The 22,884-nt window shown below is 39.4% G+C and overlaps 1 protein-coding gene across 4 annotated transcripts in view; it reads right to left on the reverse strand.

Moving 5' to 3' along the window:
• The window catches only part of LOC113025470 (netrin receptor UNC5D-like), a 181,782-nt gene that overhangs the window by 11,836 nt on the left and 147,062 nt on the right, over positions 1 to 22,884 (reverse strand). For 2 of the 4 annotated variants that reach the window (XM_026173238.1, XM_026173236.1), the window contains 9 exons: positions 22,240 to 22,420; positions 20,692 to 20,859; positions 18,838 to 19,002; positions 18,496 to 18,528; positions 15,390 to 15,575; positions 10,417 to 10,566; positions 9,307 to 9,525; positions 8,434 to 8,518; positions 688 to 859 (listed from right to left, as the gene is read on the reverse strand). In XM_026173238.1, the coding sequence (XP_026029023.1) occupies positions 688 to 859; positions 8,434 to 8,518; positions 9,307 to 9,525; positions 10,417 to 10,566; positions 15,390 to 15,575; positions 18,496 to 18,528; positions 18,838 to 19,002; positions 20,692 to 20,859; positions 22,240 to 22,420 (1,359 nt within the window). Of the gene's footprint in view, positions 1 to 687; positions 860 to 8,433; positions 8,519 to 9,306; positions 9,526 to 10,416; positions 10,567 to 15,389; positions 15,576 to 18,495; positions 18,529 to 18,837; positions 19,003 to 20,691; positions 20,911 to 22,239; positions 22,421 to 22,884 lie in introns of all 4 variants that reach the window. The other 2 variants (XM_026173235.1, XM_026173234.1) reach the window with 1 other exon arrangement.

Genomic DNA, 22,884 nt, shown 5'->3' on the forward strand with positions numbered 1-22,884 from the left:
AAACTCGGTGGCTCCGGGGGTCGCTCTGCCTCAATGAGGTTCTTAGAGGTCTTTGATGAGGTTAGTTAAACATTAAAAAGATCTTAGATAAGATCTCAGATGTGTGTACTCTGCCAAGAAAACACAAGAAAATGAATAGAGGGTGTTTGGAGTGGAGGTGGATGTCTGAGTGTTCTTCTGTGGGTTTGTGAAGTAGCTCTATAGGGTGGAGTGGAAGGGCTTTTCAGAGAGGTTATTACACTGAAAGACCTAAATAAATGGGAAAAAAAATCCAAAAAGTAGCTATCACAAGAATAACACATTTAGAGCAGCAACGTCTTAAATCTTTTAAAAAGCACCTTTGCTGGTTTTTATCTGGTTTTGACCTCATGTTGAGGTATCTGTCTTACATCCAAAAGAAATGTCAGACCAAATGCAAATGACGCATGAGGTAGAGCTTGAAAGGCTAAATTTTATGCAGAATGACAAATCTAAGCTGGCAACCCTGAAATCAGCTCCTTGCCTGCATGACTACAGTTCAGGAAGAAAATTTTCATCAAAGTAGGTCGAAGCAGTTTATCTGATCCTATTGATATTCTGGGCACTAGCGGGAGATGTGTGCTTGTATTTGTTAGCGTTCTGCACTTGTGCCACAGGAGGAAATTCAAACATGTTAACTACAGGTGAAGGGTAACAGAATTTGCTCACCTCCCACTTGTTGTCTTGGATGTGTCTCTTTAGGCGGATGGTCCAATTATCAGCAGCAACTTCTGCACAATGGGCTATGGTCATGGCTATTGGATAGGAGAGGTCAAGGCCTGGTGGGCCGTATGTCACTGCAGGGCTCAAAAAGATCTCTGACCCATCGTCGGACGCAGTACTGTAGAGGTAGAGAAACATATGATTAGAAAACATTTATGGTAAACTTCATGTTTGATCTGTGATCGTGTTAATGAAGCTGGATGGGTTCGTTACAAGTTTTTTAACAAAAACATGAATCACTGCTTCAACAAGCTTTCAGAGTGTGACCCTTGCCTATGAACAAAGTAAACTCAAATCCTTGGACACTCATAATGAATCAATTGCTGACTAGATGACACACATACACACAGATAGAAGGAGATTAAAGCACCAAGACTAATGGACAGTGAGGCTGGGGAGGACAGGCTTTAGCACAGTGCGTGTAAGCTTTGTGGGTCGATGGAGCTTATGAAGCCTGCTCAGGCCAGTCCAGTGACAGATGAGCCAGGCCAAGCTGCTCTTGGCCAGGAGCCCAATCTTGGCTGGAAGCCCCGAAGACTGAGAGTAATCAATGGGACCACCATCAGTCATGCAGCTGCCCTGGGTGGACACCTCACATACACAGGACACGATATTGGTGCTGTTGTCACAGGCACAGCGTGGATATTTCTCAGGGTCATTAATACAGCTGCAGCGAGGAATGACCATGACAAGCCAACACAGATGCATTACTAATGTGTAAGGCGTGAATGGGGCACCACACATCTGTACAAATATGGAAAACACCAACACACACTGAAAGTACAATTTCTATGGACGGCGCCTCTCATGTAAACACATGAGCTACAATGGCCCTCGAGTGCAAAACACTATGTCAAAAAAACAAAACAAAAAACACAACAATGGAACAGAAAACACAAGATACAGTGGGGCAAAAAAGTATTTAGTCAGCCACCGATTGTGCAAGTTCCCCCACCTAAAATGATGACAGAGGTCAGTAATTTGCACCAGAGGTACACTTCAACTGTGAGAGACAGAATGTGAAAAAAAAATCCATGAATCCACATGGTAGGATTTGTAAAGAATTTATTCGTAAATTAGGGTGGAAAATAAGTATTTGGTCACCTCAAACAAGGAAAATCTCTGGCTCTCACAGACCTGTAACGTCTTCTGTAAGAAGCTTTTCTGTCCCCCACTCGTTACCTGTATGAATGGCACCTGTTTGAACTCATCATCTGTATAAAAGACACCTGTCCACAGCCTCAAACAGTCAGACTCCAAACTCCGCCATGGCCAAGACCAAAGAGCTTTCGAAGGACACCAGGAAAAGTATTGTAGACCTGCACCAGACTGGGAAGAGTGAATCTACAATAGGCAAGCAGCTTGGTGTGAAAAAATCAACTGTGGGAGCAATCATCAGAAAATGGAAGACATACAAGACCACTGATAATCTCCCTCGATCTGGGGCTCCACGCAAGATCTCATCCCGTGGGGTCAAAATGATCATGAGAACGGTGAGCAAAGATCCCAGAACCACACGGGGGGACCTGGTGAATGACCTGCAGAGAGCTGGGACCAAAGTAACAAAGGTCACCATCAGTAACACACTACAACGGCAGGGAATCAAATCCCGCAGTGCCAGACGTGTTCCGCTGCTGAAGCCAGTGCATGTCCAGGCCCGTCTGAAGTTTGCCAGAGAGCACATGGATGATACAGCAGAGGATTGGGAGAATGTCATGTGGTCAGATGAAACCAAAGTAGAACTTTTTGGTATAAACTCAACTCGTCGTGTTTGGAGGAAGAAGAATACTGAGTTGCATCCCAAGAACACCATACCTACTGTGAAGCATGGGGGTGGAAACATCATGCTATGGGGCTGTTTTTCTGCCAAGGGGACAGGACGACTGATCCGTGTTAAGGACAGAATGAATGGGGCCATGTATGGTGAGATTTTGAGCCAAAACCTCCTTCCATCAGTGAGAACTTTGAAGATGAAACGAGGCTGGGTCTTCCAACATGACAATGATCCAAAACACACCGCCCGGGCAACAAAGGAGTGGCTCCGTAAGAAGCATTTGAAAGTCCTGGAGTGGCCTAGCCAGTCTCCAGACCTCAACCCCATAGAAAATCTGTGGCGGGAGTTGAAAGTCCGTGTTGCTCGGCGACAGCCCCAAAACATCACTGCTCTCGAGAAGATCTGCATGGAGGAATGGGCCAAAATACCAGCTACTGTGTGTGCAAACCTGGTAAAGACCTATAGTAAACGTTTGACCTCTGTTATTGCCAACAAAGGTTATGTTACAAAGTATTGAGTTGTATTTTTGTTATTGACCAAATACTTATTTTCCACCCTGATTTACGAATAAATTCTTTACAAATCCTACCATGTGGATTCATGGATTTTTTTTTTTCACATTCTGTCTCTCACAGTTGAAGTGTACCTCTGGTGCAAATTACTGACCTCTGTCATCATTTTAAGTGGGGGAACTTGCACAATCGGTGGCTGACTAAATACTTTTTTGCCCCACTGTACATGTGACAAAATATGGGTGCCTGTCAGTGTATACCCCTCAGTCTTTTAGTAGATGCATGTATGGTATACAGCTGAAACGCCTTTGTGATTCTCAGAAAAGCTAACCTCTGACCTTCACCTTGAGGTCATCTGGGATTTTTAGTAGCTGCATCTATGGAATGAATTTGAAAGTCTTTTGTCGCCTTGTTCTTGAGATATTCTCAGACTTGGGTGTCCACACAGCCCACCAGCCTGCCCGGCGACAATACCTACAACTTTTTGGCCAAAGGGTAAAAAATTATTTCGTTTTTGAATGCTGTTGAATTTTGTCAATTCTTTTGTTGTTATTGTGTTTTGTGTATTGTGTGTAATGTAGTTTTCGATCTTAGCAGCAACCGACTCGTGTATAACTAAGCAAAAAGCTACGCCCAAATTATATTCTGATTGTGAGCAAATATTTTTACAAAGTCTTTTTTAGAAGCAGGTCTGGGCACTTGGCAGGCTTCTTGAGGTATTTATTATTATCTAAATTTGAAGTGTAAATCTACTTTCATGCATGTTTGCTGTTTTTGGGGTTTTTTTTACACCAGATGCCTTCCTGACACAACCCCAAGGGATCTCCTCCTGGGATCAAACCTGTGACTTTTTGCTTGAGAGGCAAATTTGTCAACGACTACACTAACATAAGTTGTCCCCCCAGACAGCATGTAAATGATCATGAATCATATCTGAGGCTTTTTTGTTCCCACTCCCACTACCATCTCTACTGTCGTATAAATCTGCTACATTAATTCAGGATCCTCTGAGCGTCATGGCCCCCTCACACAGTGTCTCTGACTTTTAGGATGCAGCTCATAGTTTTGCTCACACAATCACAGTAAATGTCAGTGCAGCGTAGAAAAAAAACCCCTCACTAGATATCATACAGTCAGTCTTGTTTCCCAGTAACCAGATTTTCTCAACACAAAATGCACTTTTAATTTTCAAAGGGTGCTCTTGATTGTAGCGCCTGACACAGAAGATGATGATGTAATGGCACTTCAGAAAACATCTATTACTTTTTTTTTTGGAACATTTAACTGGCAGCGGCATTGCACAGTTTAAGCTGACTTCTCATCTTTAAGTGTTGAGCGTATGCACTGTTAGCAAGTAAAGTTATAATGAGCATAATTTAAGCCACAGAAACAACAAGTAAATTTAGTTTTCACAGATTTAATTCAAAAAACAGCACCTGAATTTTTGTTTCTTTTTTAGTTTTCCAGCCTGTCCAGCAAATTACCTGTAAGATCAACCTTTTTAGGTGGAGCATGGTGTAAGACGGTGTGTGTATGTGCCTGCATGCAGACAGGGTATGATGTGTGGTTGAGACTGTTCACCTCCTGTTATATTAACAGTTTCTGGTGCAGTGTGATGTGTGAAGCTTTTTTCAACCCTCTCCGTTATGCTGTTACCAATCAACACTAAAAAAATTAAAGAGGTTATGATCTGGGGTCTAAAAATAAAATCACACATCGCAGTAGCACCTTGGCCTGCAGCTGCACTTTCGTGCTAATCAGCCCTTAGCTATGAGGAAACCAAGGTTACCTACTGCTGAGACTAATTATCTGGATTGCCTGCGAGCAAAGATTAAAGATGGTTATTTAGCAACTCTGATTGTTTATATGCGAACAAAGAAATATCATTCCATGATGATGGTTGTGTGTATTTTAACAGTGGAGCCTTGTCTCATACTCACTCTTCTTTTCCTGTTTTGTTTTTTTTTGGTTTAAACAAAACAACATCCAGTGTAATGCATCTTTTTTTTTTTCTCAGGTCACACTTGCAAATCATATTTTCACAATTCCTTGTTAGTGTTTGACAGTCTTTCTTTCAAGCTGTCACAGCCGCATGCCGTTTGACGGAATTGCAGAAACAGAAGTGTCCTCATTAGCTGGAATTTTAGCTAAAGGAGGCACTCTGTGGAAAATACAAGCAAGTTGTTATCGGATCATGCAGATTATTTTTGTTATAGTCAGAAAAAGTATTTGTGGTAAAAATCTAAAATTAAAGCTATGCAATGGCTGCATGTATACCTAGTGTGCAGTGCTAGTGCAGTTTTACAAAATGGTTTTTATGTTTTTTTCCACATCTACTATAATATTCCTCACTATAAAACCATCAGATGTTAAAGGTAGGAAACCAAGTGAAAAGTCACAGGATAAGGAAAAGGATCTTAAAGTTTTATAGAAGAATATATAACAAAAGGCACTGCTGGAAGGAAGCAGGAAACTCCACGTTGAAGATTAGAAGAAGCAGGAACAAAGGTAAGTAACACAGTGATGTGACAAAAACACACAGACAAAATGCACAACATGAGAAAAGTGGTAACAAAGCACAGGTGAACTCAAGTAGGCACTAATGAGGGCGGAAAGAGATCTAAGGGAGGATGTGAAAATAATAAACCTAATGATGAAAAATTAAATGAAAATTAAATACAAGGATGTAATTTAGGCTAACAAACAAGATGAAGCAGAGAAAGAAAGGAAAAAGGAAAAAACTCAGAAACCAGAGAAAAGTCAACCAGAATGTCCGTGTGTAGTAGCTCATCCAGCTCATCATCCATCGCAGTTCATAGGTTACTGCACTAAAAAAATGACAAATATGTCATGTCTGTGTGAAGGTAGGCAGGAAAGGTGGAAAAGTAAAATAAAAATAAACAGCTTTATTGCAGGTTGCTGACCAAACAGAAGACTAACTATACTGGGGGAAACATAAACTAACGGGGAGGCAAACCAGGTAACAGAACACACAGCAACCTGAGGGTGCGCAGACGTTAATGACACAACAGACAGCAAAGGAAAACACAGGGCTTATATACACTGGGCGTAATCAGGGAATGGGAAACAGGAGGGAGACACAGCTGGGAGAAATTAGACTAACGAGACAGGGGAGAAGTAAAACTGAACACACTGACATCAGACTGGGACTATCAAAATCAAACAGGAAACAAATCACAAAGACGCAGACTTGACACTGAGAGGCAGACTGAAAGAATACAACACATGGAACCCAGAGACGACAGAGACTTAAGGAAGAATTAACATCAAACTGAACTCATGACCAGAACCCAACTGAAACCTAGAATAAAAATAAGCAAAACAGCGCATCTCAAGAATTAGAACATAAATCATAATCTAGAAAAACACCACAATATAAGAAACAGAAAATGCTGGGTCAAAATGACCCAGAACCGTGACAAAATATGACTCAGACCTCCACACAATCTTAGGCCTTCGATAAAAACCCTGTAGGTGACCATGGTTTGAAAGTTAGCCAGACTTGGACAATGACATCTTGCCAAGGCATCAAGTTCATCAGGATGTAAAATTAAGGTAACAACGGAAGCCATGACAAAGACTTCAAGATTTAAGGTAATGTGAATCTCCTTTAATATTTTGTGCAATGTAAGTGTATTAATGCCAGAAAATGTAAAAACTTAAAAAAATACTTATTTTTCTGACTCCCACTCTGATTAGAACGGTTTTCATCAGCTTTACCATAATTACTCATTGTCAGAGTCAGTGTGAAAAATAAAAAGGTTAAAATCCTAAAATCCACATTTCCATCTTGCATTAAAAATAGTAATGCATGATGGAAATGTGGATTTTAGGAAAGAAGGAAGAGGGAAGGATCATTAGGGAGGTCTGAGGGTGAGTTTTGTAGGTCGGGCTGTAGGTTGTAGATACGCACTGGTAGATCGACTCAACCAAAAACAAGTGCCAATCAATTTTAAAGTTTGCGTAGTCTGATGTAACTGACACCAGAGCAAAAACTGCCTGCCTCGTAAATATGCTTGAAACTTTTGCAAGATGCAGAGTATCAGGTGCATTTTGTCCTTGGACAACTCACTGTCCCCTGCTGAGCTGAAGAAGATCACACACAAAACAACCTCGTGAAGCCCAGAGGATGGATGGCAGCTCTCGCGAACACATGAAACTGAGCCCCAGCTGATCGATTCCTATTCTTTGCAGAGGAAAGCATCGTCTTATGTAGATGGCTAAGGTTTGAATGGGGAGAAAGCATCCAATTTCTCCCCTGGACTCTGTGGCTGTCAGAAGATAGGCTTTGAGTGACAGCTCAGTGGTGCACGGCTCCTGCAGCTTCTTAAGCGGCAGCCAGAGAAGTAAACAGCATCGGGCTTATCAGAGCAAAGCAGGAGCTTGGAGGGCAACAGTCTGGCTGAATTGGGGAGACTTAAGGCGGGGGAGTGTGCAACCAGTCTGCTAACTGAGCTCTGTGCCACAACCTATATGTGACCTTTGATATGCTCCCTCTCCCACGTGACCCCAGGCACTAAATGGGTGGGTGGAAGTAAGGTGAAAAGACAGCTGATATTTAGATGTCACTTATGATTCCCCCTTGGACGTAGAAATCCAATTTCATCGAGAATCACTGGTGGTTAGCGGTGTGGTTGGGGTGACAGCTAGCTAGCAGGGCTTCACGCAGTCATACTGACATGTTGATACTGTCTGCTGTGAATCAAGAACATGTCCAAACACTGACATCTGGTTGTCAGATAGCATCCAAAGCTCTGCTGCATGGAATCCAAAGGTATTACAGCCCTTTTGCACCGAGTTATTATCTATCAAGCCCTTTTTTTCCTCAAGTGATAGCTTTGCGAGAAATAAGAAAGTTACAGAAATAGATTTCTGCTTGCAGGTAATAGTCACCCAAATTCTGACACATGCCCATGACTCTATCTCTGTCTGCCTAATCAATATAACCCATCATCATGACTTCACTAAGTTCATCACTCTAACCAGTCAAAATGGAGAGAGATATTGTCACAGTTACGTATGCAAACACAAAACGGTCTACTAGAGTCACGGAGCGTATCTTCTTCTGCTATGACAGTTGCTTAAGGCAGTAATGCAATCTGTCTACAGCTGCCAATGTATTTTGTGACACACCATGTCCTCCCCTGTAGTGTCTGTGAGATAAGCAAGGACCGCATGCCGTGTGGGAACATGTGCATGTGCATGTGTACACTACATGTCACAGCGTAGCCTTCATAAGAAAGGTTTTGTGTTTGTGGCGCTCATTCGGCAAAGGGAGGAGGAGGAGACGAGGTGGCAGGATGAGGGATGAGGAATGTGTTGTTGAAGGATTAAAAGAGAGCAGACTAGGAAGCATACAGCACCACCTCAGTGAGAGTCCCTCACCTGCTGTCCTCCTGGTTGATGCTCATGTACATCTCCCAGGTAGTGTCTTCTGCAATCCCCCCGTGAGGCACCAGCAGGCTGATACCTGCAGAGAAGGAGGCATGCTGATCAACAAACAAGCAGACATGCACACTTATGACACACACCTGCTCAGCTGTCAGGTCTGTTTAGTGAAGGTGACAGCCAGAGGGGTGACGGGCCCCAGAAAAAGGTCGCCAGAGCAAGTCCCCTTGTGATTCGATGCTGGCAGCGATCTCTTATTCACAAGCATGCACAGAAGCAGGCATCACAGACATCCTTTCCTCTTAAACACAAAGACATATGCATAACATTCTACTGTATCATAAACAATTACTGCCAATCTAGCAGTACATAAAGCCCCTCAGGGGACACAATGATGAATGTAGGCCACGAGAAAGAGCTGCCTGCATAATGCAATAGACTGAGCAGCACATTAAATACACTTGTTTATATTTCTTCAGCACGCATTAGGTGCTTTAAAATGTTCCTAAAATGCTTTAAAAAAAGTAATTTATTTGAGGAAAAAGTTTAGTATTTTTTGTGATCAAAAACATTTTCCATACTTTGCAGGGTAGGAACCGATTGGCTAAAAATGCTAGTGCTTTTTAACTTCATCATTTTGTAAATAATATTTCCATAATCATGTTGCCTACTCAGTATGTGACTTTTTTCCTCATTTTTGCTACCGATCAACTCTGACAAGGTTAAACAACTTAAAAAGTGCAAATGAGAACAACTTGTTTTTATAGTTTCTATCCTCTGTGAATGCTAGCTGAATTTGGAGGAACTGAAGTCGACACATGCTCTTCAGCAGGAAGATATTGAATGATAATTGCCTCATCGTACACTCACCTGTGTTGGGTACCACGAGCCTGCCTCCAGCATGGCCAAACACTGCAGTTGCTCTGTGCAGAGGCAAGCGGGGAGTCAGAGAGACGTGTGGACTGAAAAGGTTTTTGCCTCTTCTGCCCAGTGTTGTCCCCACTGCAACCCCTCTATAGTCTGGAGCCAGTCCCCTTGGAAATGTCTGAGGGTGGGACATGACGTGGTACTCTGCCCTTTCCGTCACCCCTGAGGATACAGTGAAAGCTCTGTGACATTAGAATTTGTGTAGCTTTAACACATTTTTTCAGGTCCAACAGTCAAACATCCAACAGTAGGAAAACAGCCCTTTAAAGCTTTTTAAAAGCTTGCTCTTGACTGCAAAACCAATCACTCTGAAACTGTTTACTAAACCCCTGCTCTAAACAGTAACTGTCCAGCCAAAGCTTAGTGAAAACCCAACTAACAAGTCTCAAGAACCCTGTCACTGTCAAGCTTTTTGCCTCAAGGTAAAAAGTGTATGCCTGGGGCTGTAGTAATTGCAACACTCTGCACTTAAATGAGTTCGGGGGGTGGAGTCTTTCATTTATCCGGAACAAACCCATAAAGACAAGAGCAATGGGGTTTAAATTGTGTGTCTATCTGCTGTAATGTAAGCTGGCACAGTCTTCTGATCATCATTAGCAAATTCTGATAGTATGTAGGCAGCCAAATGGAGATATGACTTTAATAAGAATATTTTTCTTTATAAAATCACACTAAGTACAATAAAAAGGCTCTTGTTTTTCGACATTTCTGACAATGACTGTATTGGACTAAGCATCTACTTTTTTATACACTGTCTAAGTTAAGGACCAATTATTTCAAAGATCACCTTAATTTTGAATGCTAATCATGCCACCAAGGGAATAAAAGGCAGCAACCAGCACTAACAAACAACAACATGAAGTGTTGAGTGTCTAGTTCGTGATGCACTGAAAATTGACTTTCCTAGAGACTGCCTTAGGAAAAAACAGATCCAAAGTAAGATTATCTGCCCTAGTGCATCCACAGAGCCGTTCACTTCTCTGTGAGACTTGCCCTTTCAAAAGTAACTGAGTACCACAGACATGGACTTTCATAAGAGTTCTGTTTTCTAACCTTTAACCTTAAGATCAGGCAACGGGTCAAGGAGTGAGCGCTCAGCCATTAGCTCCTTGTCAATGGAGTCCTGAAAACACATGGGGCTGGTGTAGGTACGTGACACTGTCAGATCAGGTTGCATGGATGAATTAATAAGCAGAGGATTTGCTGAAACACACACAGAGAAAAAGCAAATGAATGTCAGCAATTACACATGAGAGCCCACATCATCAATAAAAAAACAAAACAACCTGAAGAGTATGTCATCACAAATATGTTTTCTCTGTCCGTGGCTGTTGCTGTAATACAATGAAAAAAAGACATATATCTTAGTGTGACTCACTTAGAAGTGACACTGTTATTGATTTTTTCTATTCATTTTCTACTGATAACCCAATTTACAGCTAGCTCCATAGATTTGTGGACAACACCTCAGTGAATTTTGAATCAAACAATTAAGATGTGACTGAAGTGCAGACTGTGAGCTTCAATTGAAGAATCAACTGTTTAGTTAAGTAATTACAATGATTTTTTTTTTTAAATACATATACTCCATTTTGAAAGGCTAAAGTAATTAGACCAAAGTAATTAGATAACTGACTGACAAACCAGGTCAAGTAAGACATGTCCCCTCAGTTTTTCCAAGACAAATTATGCAGATAATCATCTTAATTATGCAGAAGATGATTTCAAATGCTGAAATTATGTTTGGAACTTTCCAGATGAGGCCCCTAAAAGACTTTGATGTTATTTAAGGTTGTCATTAGGTTGAAAAAAAAAACCAATAAAAGAGAAGGATAAAATTTTTTTGTGGAATATTATTAAACACAGCAAAAGGCCTCAAAAAACACAGAAGACATTTAATGCGGATCGTAGAATTCTTTCTATGTTTAAGAAAAACATTGAACCAAATCAAGAATATTATCAAGAATATTATAGAGAAACCAGGCATCATTGTCCAGTTAAACCAGTTAAAACCACTGGTTCACTCAAGAACAGGAAGGCCAAAATAAAGCCAAAATTAACTTGCACAAGAATGATGGGATTAGTAAAGTTTGGAAAAGAAAGCAAGAGCTGGATGCAATTATGAAATGGGCACGTATACACATGCTTTAAAGCTACTGAAGACAAAACTGAAGTCACAGAGACCACAAACAAGCAGCAAGTAAATAACTTATTCAGAAATTCTTAAATCTGCCCCTAAAAAACACCCACCGTATTCTAATAGTTAGACTAAAACTGAAACCGATGGAATCTAAGCTAAAACTAAACTGACAACACTGATCTGACTCTACAATCTAACTGAAAAAAAGAATAAATAACAGAGATGTTCTCACACTGGTTACTTTTCAGTGCTGTATATAAACCGACTGATTAACACACATCACAGTTATATGGTACTGTGTAATATACCTGTATGTCCCAGTATTTGGGATAAAGGAAGTATGTCTTATTCTTCTTATGTCTATATAAGACATTAGAATATATTAGATACTTTAATAGCAATAACTGCTGCATCAAACAAAGCAGCATTTTTGATCAATACACGAGCAACAACAATAATACGATTTATCGGCTGTGTTAATGAGTTTAAATAAAGGCCTGTGTGAGAAGAATTTCTGTGGACATTTGAATCAGTCAGTGTGACAAGTGATCCAGCTGTGCAGCATGTTGCTGATGTAACTAACGCTGCTTAAAACTGACTCTAAAAGTACGGATTTCTCATATGACAGCTATGGCTCCTTCATTCTCACATCTTCTCTTCGCATCTCTCTCTCTCTCAGATCCTCGCTGGGAGGAACTAAGAGGAGAAGAGATGAAAGTAAAGAAAGGCGTGCAGAGACAATGCCATAATGAACAGCACCCATTGACAGCTGCTTCCAGCAAGCATTAAATAAGACCTGAAGACACTGAGTACACAGTGTGTGTATCTCCTGATGAGCAAAGTACTGTAAATTGGCCAATAATTTTAATGGGTGAGCTGTTATTACAGTTACTCATAATGAAAAACGTGACTGCAAAAAAGTATTGAAATGAAATGATCGTGATGAAATGATAACTGCAGCAGCATACAGCAGGGCGCAACGTGCAAGGAGGGGAGGACATGCAGAATGTTATGGAGGCTTGGCTGTTTTAGCGCCTCTAACACAGTGAACAGGGACCAAGATTAAAGCTTTCCCTGCCTCCTGCTGTGTTATCAAAATGAACTTTATTATGCCCTGCTGAGGGCTGCCGCTGTGGCGACCCATAATGCCAGCCTTGCAAAAATATGCCTCAATCTGCCGAGTAAAACAGCATGCTACGGCGCTCTGATGTTTCTTCGTTTAGTAACACGGGACCGCAAACGCTCCATTGTGGTGCTCAGCGAAAAAAAGAGATAGCGGTAATAAATTACATTTTTAATTTTGCAGACGTGAATTATTAATTGTGGTTTTGTAATAAAATACAATACCAAAAACTGAGACATTATCTGATAACTTTTCAACTTCCTTTCAACTAACTTTTCAAGTTATGGTACTTAAGAGGAGGCCTGAGTAATAATAGATAAGAGTGAAATTATACATTTGTTTAGAGTGCACAATCTGCTTGTTACCATAAGTTTATTGCTTGCTGAATATGGATGTTTGCAATAAAGTAATAAATGCAATGCATGTTTTATAGGTTAAGCTGTAAATTATTGGACATTTATTGCACTACAGCACAGACAGAAAAAAAGCTTGAGATGGCTAAAGCAAACAAACAGATAAACTCAGTTCTGGCCCCTAAAGCGTGTTAATAATTAATGCATATATATCGTACAAATAAATGTATTCATATTTCATAAAGATGAATAAATACAGATACATAGAAAACTGTATGGCTTGCATAGATCTTTGGTGTTATTTACATAGAACCTCATTATATAACTATTCTACTTGCTTTAGATGTAATTTTTTGCCTTTCTGTTGTTAGAATTTTTTCATAAAGCACTTTGCAGTATTTCTCTTACAAGGTGTACCAGAAACAACATTTTACATTATTTTTATTTATTACATTATTATTTATAATTAAATAATAAACTAATTCCTATTCCAGTTCATCACCATTGAACTTTTGGGGGTGTGTGTTCAGTTATAATAGCCAGCTAAAACGTTAGCAGCAGAGTAAAAAAGGAAATCAAGGGTCATCATCAATAGTTGTGTCCTAAGCAGCTCTAAAGATGAGGTAAATACAACCTGAGATAAGCAACAACTCATGACATATTACACAGTGTCATTATTAACAAAAATTAAACACCTTTTCTGCTCCTATAGGAATTACGAAGGTAAGGAACCACCCAGTGCTACTAATGAAAAGCATTTAATTGACTGACAATCAGGAAGGGTGATCTCCATAAAAGCAGCAGTTTTGGAAGTTTTCTGCTCTGCAGCTTTTAGGTGTTAATACACCTAAATGCTGCCCATGAATCTGGGAGAAAGATAAACAGTGAAAAAAGTGGAAAACAGACCACCCAACGACCAGAGCATGCAATGCTCATAGAAGCTACACAAAACCCAAGAGCTATGTCTAAGACTCCACGGGGCTCAGTTAACATATCAAATGTTAAAATACGTGACATTGTAATTGGCTTGTTTAGAAATGTTGCGAGGAGAAATCTTCTTCTCTAACTGGAGATATTTGACCAGAATATACAGTGCTATATCTGATAAAACCAAACACCGCAAAATAGCACAAATACCTCACACCAACTGTCAACCACGATGGTGGAGGGTGGATGATTTGGGCTTGTTTTGCAGCCACATGGAACTTTGCAGTTTTTGAGTCAACTTTGAAGTCCTCTGCAAACTAAAGTATTCTGGCTGGCCCAGTCAAGGTCCAGACCTCAAACCAACTGAAATGCTGCAACAGGACCTTGAGAAAGCTGTGTATATACAAGTACCTCCAACAACTAAAGTTAATGACATGGTGTAACATGTCATGTGTTGTTCATCAGAGGCTTTATCAACACAAATTTATAACCTGGTGAGGAACAGAGGACTCTGTATTATGTCCTAATATGTAAAATGTTAGAAATGAAAGAGGATGTACTTTCCTTTTTACATGATTGTATGTCTATGTCGTATTCTTTTTCTGTGTTTTGCTTTTATGTGTGTGTTAGAATGGCTATTAATGTCAAAGACAATGCCAGCTCTCTGCACTAGCAGGCAACAATTGCAGCTTTAATTTTTAGGGCTTTCTTTGTGGTCTTTTAAACAGCCAAACTGAAATAAAAAATAAAAGTTAAAAGCAATAAAAGCACATGCAAAATAAAAACATAAAAACAAGCTATTTTGACGCTCTGGTTTATAATGTGATGCACTTTTAATTGCACATCATATTTAACTGTTGTGCATGTTAGCTCCATCTGTGGCAGGGTGGGTGTAGAGGTGTCACAGAGATTTTGTCAGTTGTTATAAACTGCCTTTTTAAGATCTTACTGCAAAGTCCAACAAACAATTTTTTAAAAATATCTTTACATGGAGATAAGGCTCTTCAAGAGCAAATAAACAGTGTTTACATATTGGAGTTTCTCTGAGTTTCCAATTGCATTGTGTACAATTTGTCTGTGCTTTTAAATGACAAGTTAAAGACTGTGCATATCTTGTGTAGTCTTTAAATTCTTCTTTAAATAATCATAGCTGCAATAGACTTCAACAAATTAACTTCTGCACACTGTTAAGCTAGTTCACATAATGTGCATACAGTGAAATGTCAAAACGCCAAAAAAGATTTCCAACACAACATGAATCCTCAATTTTTACAAGGAGCTTTATAAAGGATGCATACTTGGATTTAAAACCAAATTCAGTTGCCTTTTGCAGGAAAACCCCCAAATCCATCCATTCTTTGCTGCTTTTGAAAATTTCACGTTTAGATTTTTGTACAAAGTTCTCATTTGGATTCAGTGTTTTATGACACAATTTCGAGGGCAAATTGTCTCTGATATTTGAGAGCCACAGTTAATGACTCACCTTGACGAGAGGTCTTGAAGCTGAAGGACTGAAAGCCTCCGGTGAGGGCGGAGGAGTCAATGACATCCACACCGTACTCACTCTGGCTCCTTCGGTAAAGAGTGACAGCGACGATGAGCAGTACAACTGTCACCACCCCTGCAGCCAGGCCTGAATACAGGGCAACATCACTGCTGTTCTCCACACCTTGAAATGTCAGAATGAGTGAAAAAAACAAACAAACATGATTTTGAATGTCCATATGAACACAATCAACTTTTTGGGATTTCCTTATCTGGATGATTGAGCATGCATCAAGACTTCTTATATTTGCTTTCGGAGTCTCTGTGGTTAATTAGGATGCTTGGAGACATTCTCTCCCAAAATAAACTGGAAATCTGTGTTGCTTAGTAGCGCTTTTATGGAAGTCTACCTTGGTTTCATGCTACTTTAGTGCATTTTTTATTTTCTGTTCTTTCCATGATGCACAGCTTCATTGTTCCATTCCTCAGTGTTAAAGTTACTAATGAGGAACCTTGGAAGGAAGGCGATTATAATCAACCCAGCACCTGACTGTCATTTCAAACACTGCTTGGCTCTGGTGTTGGAGGCACTCTGTGTTCCACTGGGATAATGTGACAAAACCAATTCATTAAATTAGCTCATCGGCAGCGATTATGCTCTATCTGGTCCCACCAGTATTGCGGCGTCCAACTCCACAAAGCAAACGAATGAGTGGGGAAATAAAGGAGCTGCTAGCTTGTTCTTGAAAGATAATGAGATCTGCACTAAAACAGGACATGCTGAGAAATCCTCTAAGTAGCCTGAAGCTCAAATCAGGAGAAATTGACAAAATATGCAAAGCGGTATTAACAGCTACAGTAGCAGGTTAATTGAGGGCTTGGGAAGTTTTTGGCAGCCTGGTCGCATTCTTTTTCCCATTCCTGACAAACAAGAAGACATAACTATGTGAAAGGACAAGTCAGGAAAACATGGGCAAATTGATTTTTCTCTGTGCAAGCTACGCAGTAGCATTTCCCTACACAGCAATAATGCATAAAGCAGTGGATTTACAGTGGTCAACCGCAAAGAGCTCAAACTGAAACACAATGCCCGATATAATCAAAAATAAGTAGAAGTGTACAGCATCATTAATGTAGGAGTGAAACTGAGATAATAATGGCAATAAAAGCTGGGACGTTTGATACAGCTTGTGTTATTTTTACAGAGACTTGGTAACAATCCAAGTCAAACAACATACAGCATGTGGAAACGGATGCAGAGTGTAAAGAACACAGCAAAAGTCACAATGCACTTTATTTAAATATTTCAGGAAATGAGATAAGAAGCATCAATGACAAATGTTTGGTTAGGGAAACAAACGGCTAAGCCAAACAACCTTTAGAAATGAATTTAATTTGCCATTTGTTAATATTAATCATCATTATTCATTCACGTGTCATTTGATGTGCTGTCTGTTCGTCAAAACATATGTATTTAAATAAGCTAATTCACAGTGAGTCATACAGCGTTATTCTCTATGGCCACACCTGTGATTTACCACTTGGCAGCTTATTGTTCCTATTTCAGGGCAATTCCCTCTCTGAGGGCAACATTAGTAATTTGTTAAGCTTAACCAGTGCCAGAACCAAATGGCTGCTGATGAGCGTGGTGTTTTCTTGTAACTATTCTTGTCAGCTAGAGAATTTCTGTCACTCCAACAGTGGGATTATGCAGCCAGAGCCAGTCTCTTCCTATAAATGCCATTAATGACATCGCACCAGTTTGCTGCTATCAGCCCAGAAGGTGTTTACAAGACAAAACTCAACTAGGTGTGAATGGAACTACCCTCTGAAAATAACTTATTATACCTGCATTTAACAAAAAAAGCCTAAATTATACTTTAGTTTTAGAAAACATATTGGGCTTCGTAATACCATCAGTACATGTAATCAGTACATCAGTACATTAAAATTACATGTAAAACTGAGTAAACATATTGAATACTTACTGTAATAGCAATGCAATGGTAATGATATTAATAATGTTCCATAATCAGCAGTGTTATAATTGATATTCATCCATGTTATTGGTTTAAGTATGAACAATTGGCGTCTCAGAGATACTCACAATGTTTCCTGCATGAATGGCACATAATAATGTGTCAGGTCTTACCCATAACTCACTGTATTTTAATCTAAACTATCATTTGCCTTCTACCTAACACATTAGTATTGGTGCTATAACCTAAACAAACAGTTAAAACAAAACTGAAAACTGAGTGAAACATCAGTTTTAACCTTATAATAGACATTCAAATGATATTTAAAGGTACACTGCATATTATAGTCGGAAAATGTTTTTAGAAACAAACTCTTAACCAATATGTAAACAAACAACCACTTTGCTTACTGGTAATCATATATGTGTTGGTGTAAAATAAAGATGTGGTTGTTTTTCTTTTTTTTAAATAAATCTTTCCATTTTTTCTAAACTTCCACTTTTATTTAAAACAAAATAATTGGGAGTGTAGATTTTTTTGCTACCTCGTGAAGCTCTACCCATCTATCCTTCAAGCTCTTGCTTTCAGTTTTCCTTTGTACTACCCAATCATATTTACATTTTGCCAATTAACCTAATTAGTTGAAAATTTGTCTCTTCGTTGTTCAGCTCACTTTTCCAGCCTTTTGTTAGCCTCAATTTAAACTTTTGATATGTGCATATAAAATTTGAAAATCATTGTATTGTGTGTTCATTTACATTTTACACGGCTTCAAAACTTTTTGGTTAAAGTGAGGATGCTGTCTGGGTAGAGCAGACAGATAATTAGGATGTTGGACTTGCTAATGTAAATTCAGCAATTCTTATTATTGTAGTATATGTGGACTTTGTGTCAGGGAGGTTCAGGTTAAAGGGTGTTTAAAAATGCCTAGTTTGAGTTGTTATATACTCCTCTGTTGGGTTTTGTTTACAAAAGTTCAGAGTTGCAAAATGTGTGAAAAAAACTTTTGGTCACACCTTTTTCTAATCCCAATCCCTAATCTTGCAATCGTCCAGGTCACGGCTGGAGAGAGTGATATCTTTTAAATAAAACATCAGCAAGAAATGAAACTAAACAGAAGCTCACCTTGTGGCTTGGCATCATGCAGCAACTTCCGATCTGCAGAAACACACAATATCATTTAAGCGTTAGCTGATTCAATCACTGCCTGCGTGCAAATCCACGCTGGTGCACACTGTGTGTGATGTATGTGAAACAAAGTGTTTGAATAATGAAGACGGATGAGGGCGTTGCTAATGAGCATGATTATCATGACGATCATGATCTAGCCCACACTGCCAAAAATTATGAACAGTAAGTCTATGATGACACAGTCAATGAACACAATGGGACTGACAGTAATGGTGCTAAACCACTATATCTTTTTCTCCTTTTTAACCAGTGAAGTGTGGAGCTGATGTTACCCACTCTGTGTACAGAGGCCGCCTGTGCAGTTTTCTGTAGCCACTGCCACCCCGTCACACAGTCGCCCCCCATGCTTGGGCTCCGGAGCCGTACACTCTCTGCTGCGCTGCCTCTCGCAGTCCGAACTACACGCTGACCACTCACTCCACTCTCCCCAGCCGCCATCCACTGCAGGGGCAAACACAAAGATAGAGCCATTGAATGTGAATACATGCACATGTTACTGTATAAAGAAATGCAATGAAACACAACAGGAACTAAAAAATGCATGCTACTCATACTCCAGGTTTAAGTGTATTTTTTTAATAGCGCTGTGGAACTTTACAGCAAAACACTTTCAAGGTAACAGTTGCGCAACTAAAAATAATGTCCCACTTAAAGTGTCAAAAACATGTACAAAGCTGGTGTTTCTGATCTGGAGCATAAAGAGACTCCATCAATTCGCCTTTCCCCCTCCATATGGTCTAAAAGATCCCCTCTTCCTGCTAATCTGAAAGCAAATGCATCCTGTTTATGCTCAAACCCAGATGCAGAGAAAGAATCCGTCAGAAGGAGACATTTTTGCAAAGAGGAGATAATGTTTGGAGGAGTGCACTGTACTCGACTGATAAATTTTTTTTAAACTTAAACCTGATGAGCGTTTTTCTTTATACTCCACTGTGGTTGAAATCATAAATTTGGGCTTGTCTATAAAAGAAAAAAAAAAACACACGGGTAGAGGCACAATTTTGATAACTCCTACTTCCTCTTACAACCTGAGATTCTACTCTTAGCTTCTCTCTCATGTTATCTTCACCCCTCTCCATTTGTGCATCTTTCTCCTCTTGCCAGACATTTCCCCTTCATTAGTTGTTTCACAGGTGCACTGCATTTGATTTCAGATAGCAACCCACTGTCACCAGTGCATTGCAGATGCTTTCACAGTAAAATCTCTGAGGTTGAAAGAAGACTAGTGCTAACTATAAAACCTACCCAAAGCTTTTAAGACAAGTGTCATGGCATATGTTATATCTAATTTCTGTAGAAAGATTGAAGGATAGCAGCAACAATTTGTGGTTAAATAGTGGGTCTTGTGCTGCACAAAAATTATTCAACTGTGTAGCTCCTGCAAAAACACAAATAATAGTATTTAGACTGAGCTTTCTGGACCAATTAAACAATGTTTATGGTTCATCACTGAGTTTTTGGTTATAATTTTTATTTATTTATTACAAAACACAAAGTTTCAGTTTTCTCCAAACAGAGACTGAAAAAGTAAGCCAACTATTTTTTACATTTAGACCAAATAATGAAAAAGAAGTGAAATAAAGACAGTATTACTAAACTATTTATGCTATTATATGCAATCTTGTGTATTTGTGCTAATGATATTTACATATTACTTAGGTATATTATATTCACAAGGATGTTATACAAATAGTACGTAAATATAAATACATTTTGTACAATGACAGATGAAGAGTTTTGTTAGCTTCTTGTTTTGCTAGCTGTCAGTCCAGCAATTATTCCAGTTTCTATTCTTTGTGCAACGTAAAGTAAAGCTAACCATCTACAGAAATCTAGATTTTGTTGCAAAGACACAGGTGCTGTATTGTATTGATCTTATGCAAATATTCTCATGAATGCAAATAAGTGCATTTTCACAATAAGAAGTGATTTCTGCAGAAAAAACTACTTGAACAATACAGACTTTCAACTGTCATAAATCTAAAATTTGCACATCTTATCTGGCAACTGTAAATCTTTTATTTAACCCATAGCTGTAAGATGCAAGGGAAGCTTCAAAAGGTCAAAATTAGTAACACTAAAACATGCTCTTTATCACTAAGAGTGAAAAGAACATGCTATTGCTCTTACCTGGACACACTGTGTTGCAAGTACTCTTCTGTACTGACATGCCCTCACAGAAGGCTCCACCATTGAGAGGCGCCGGATTTGTGCAAGTGCGAGAGCGTTTTTGCACACCTCGACCGCAGCGCACGTTACAGGGAGACCAGTCCGTCCAGGATGACCAGCCGCCATTCACTGCACGTGTCAGAAGAGGAGGGTATGAAGAACCACTAAAGGAATTCTGGCCTGCATCACAGTCAGAGGATTCACTCAAAGACGGTAATGAACATCAGAAAAAAAAGATCAATAGTGTCTTCCCTTCTGTCAATGTACACTTATTCCTCGGATATGTCTCCTAAAGTAATGTAGGATGATTGACTAATGAGCTCATTTGCTGTCATAGGAAAGGAAGAAATACTACTGTTCCATTATTGTACATCTGTTGGAGGCTATCGGGAATAGTAAGCTTGTCAGGGACTTCATTAGCATTATGGAAATTAATGATTGATGGACCGGAGCAATGGGATGTCAGAAAGAATGAGATGTATTCCTGCAGCAGTTAAATGCCTTCTTTAAAAGAATAAAAATAACAGGATGAAAGGTCAGCAAAATGAACAATGAGACACTTCATTTAAGGCTGCCCTTCAGTCTAAAAGGAGTTTTTACTAGTATGACACTATTTCACTCTCTACAGCCCTGATATTTAGTGCAATTCACAACAAAAGTCACCTCAAGGCACTTTATATTGTAAAGTAAGGACCCTACAACACTACCAAGAAACAACAACAATCACATGACCTCCTATGAGCAAGCACTTGGTGACAGTAGGGAAGAAAAACTCCCTTTTAACAGGAAGAAACCTAATTAAACTATACTTAGACTTTTTTGAGCAGTTTTGAAGGAATAGGGTATAAAAGGCACATTGATGGTTCAGAAGGATAAATTACTGTGACCTTAACTCAACAAGGTTTATTGGGGAGAAATAAATAAGAGGTAAATATTAGCAGTTAAGTGTTAAGTTGCTGTGGCATAACTGCGGGACAGCTGTGAATCTATTTTTTTCTCTCTAATTTTTAAAATCTTGTCTCTGAAGAAAGTCATTTCTAGTTAAGGTTAAAAGAATGAGCTCTGACTATTTGTCAGCTTGGCTACAGCGCTGAAAAGAAGTGTGTGGTTGTTCCCATTTTTCTCAATCAGTGACAAACAGTGAGGTGTCCTAGCTTTAAGGAGGACTTACAAAATGAAGTAACAAACCATTTTTCCAGCCCAAAAGAATGCAGCACTATTTCCTTTCTGACTTGCATGTTATCTGCTTTAAGGCAGATTTTACTATCTAACGAGCCACAATTTCCAGGGTCTTATGCACTGAGGATCTAACACTATTAACAAGATAATCAACCTCGGTGGGAGTAAAGCTTAGTTAGCCGCTAACTGAATACCATACTAGTGAAAACTGATATTCTGATGTAGGCAAGACTATTCTTCAACACTACTGTAATAAGTTACCAGGCAAATCTACTCTCATGATTTTTTGTCAGAGATAAAATTGCAAAATTAAAAGAACTGTAATCTTACCATAGACTATAACAGTAGCAGTGGCACTGCGTCGCTTGGCCACAATGTTGCTGGCAACACAGGTGTAGTTTCCAGAGTCAGACAGCCGGGCCTCTGAGATGATGAGGTTGTGGTCACCTTTTTTCTCCATGATATTACCATCATCAAAGCTCAGGTTTTCCTCATTTTTCAGCCAATCCACCTGAAAACAAAAGTATGTCAATTTCATTCAGGCAGACAAACATCTGACAACCGGACAGGTGTGAGTGATAAAAAAGCAAATACACTTAACAACATCTGGTGGAATGTTTCAAAACATATCAGAGTAATTTAAAAAAGGTCAGTAGTTTGATAGAGTATCACAAAAGGCTTTCAGAGATAAAGTGAACTTCACCCAAAGTTACATGAGAAAAGTTCAACAATTTGAACTGAATATAACGGCAAAGGCTCTCTTTCATCATCTATGGTACACAAAGCGTTAAAGAGACTGTACTCAGTGCAGGAGAGGCAGGGTAAAAACTAGTAATGGCCGTATTCTTGAGGGCATCAGGTGGAAGTGCATTAAAATTATTTTATTTCTAAGTGCTGTCAGTCAACGGTCTTGTTGCTCACCAATGAAAATTAGTCTTTAGAAATCATGGACACTTTGTCCCGTGGGCAAAAGAG

This window comes from Astatotilapia calliptera, chromosome 7 (genome assembly GCF_900246225.1).
Source record: "Astatotilapia calliptera chromosome 7, fAstCal1.2, whole genome shotgun sequence".
NCBI lineage: Eukaryota > Metazoa > Chordata > Actinopteri > Cichliformes > Cichlidae > Astatotilapia > Astatotilapia calliptera.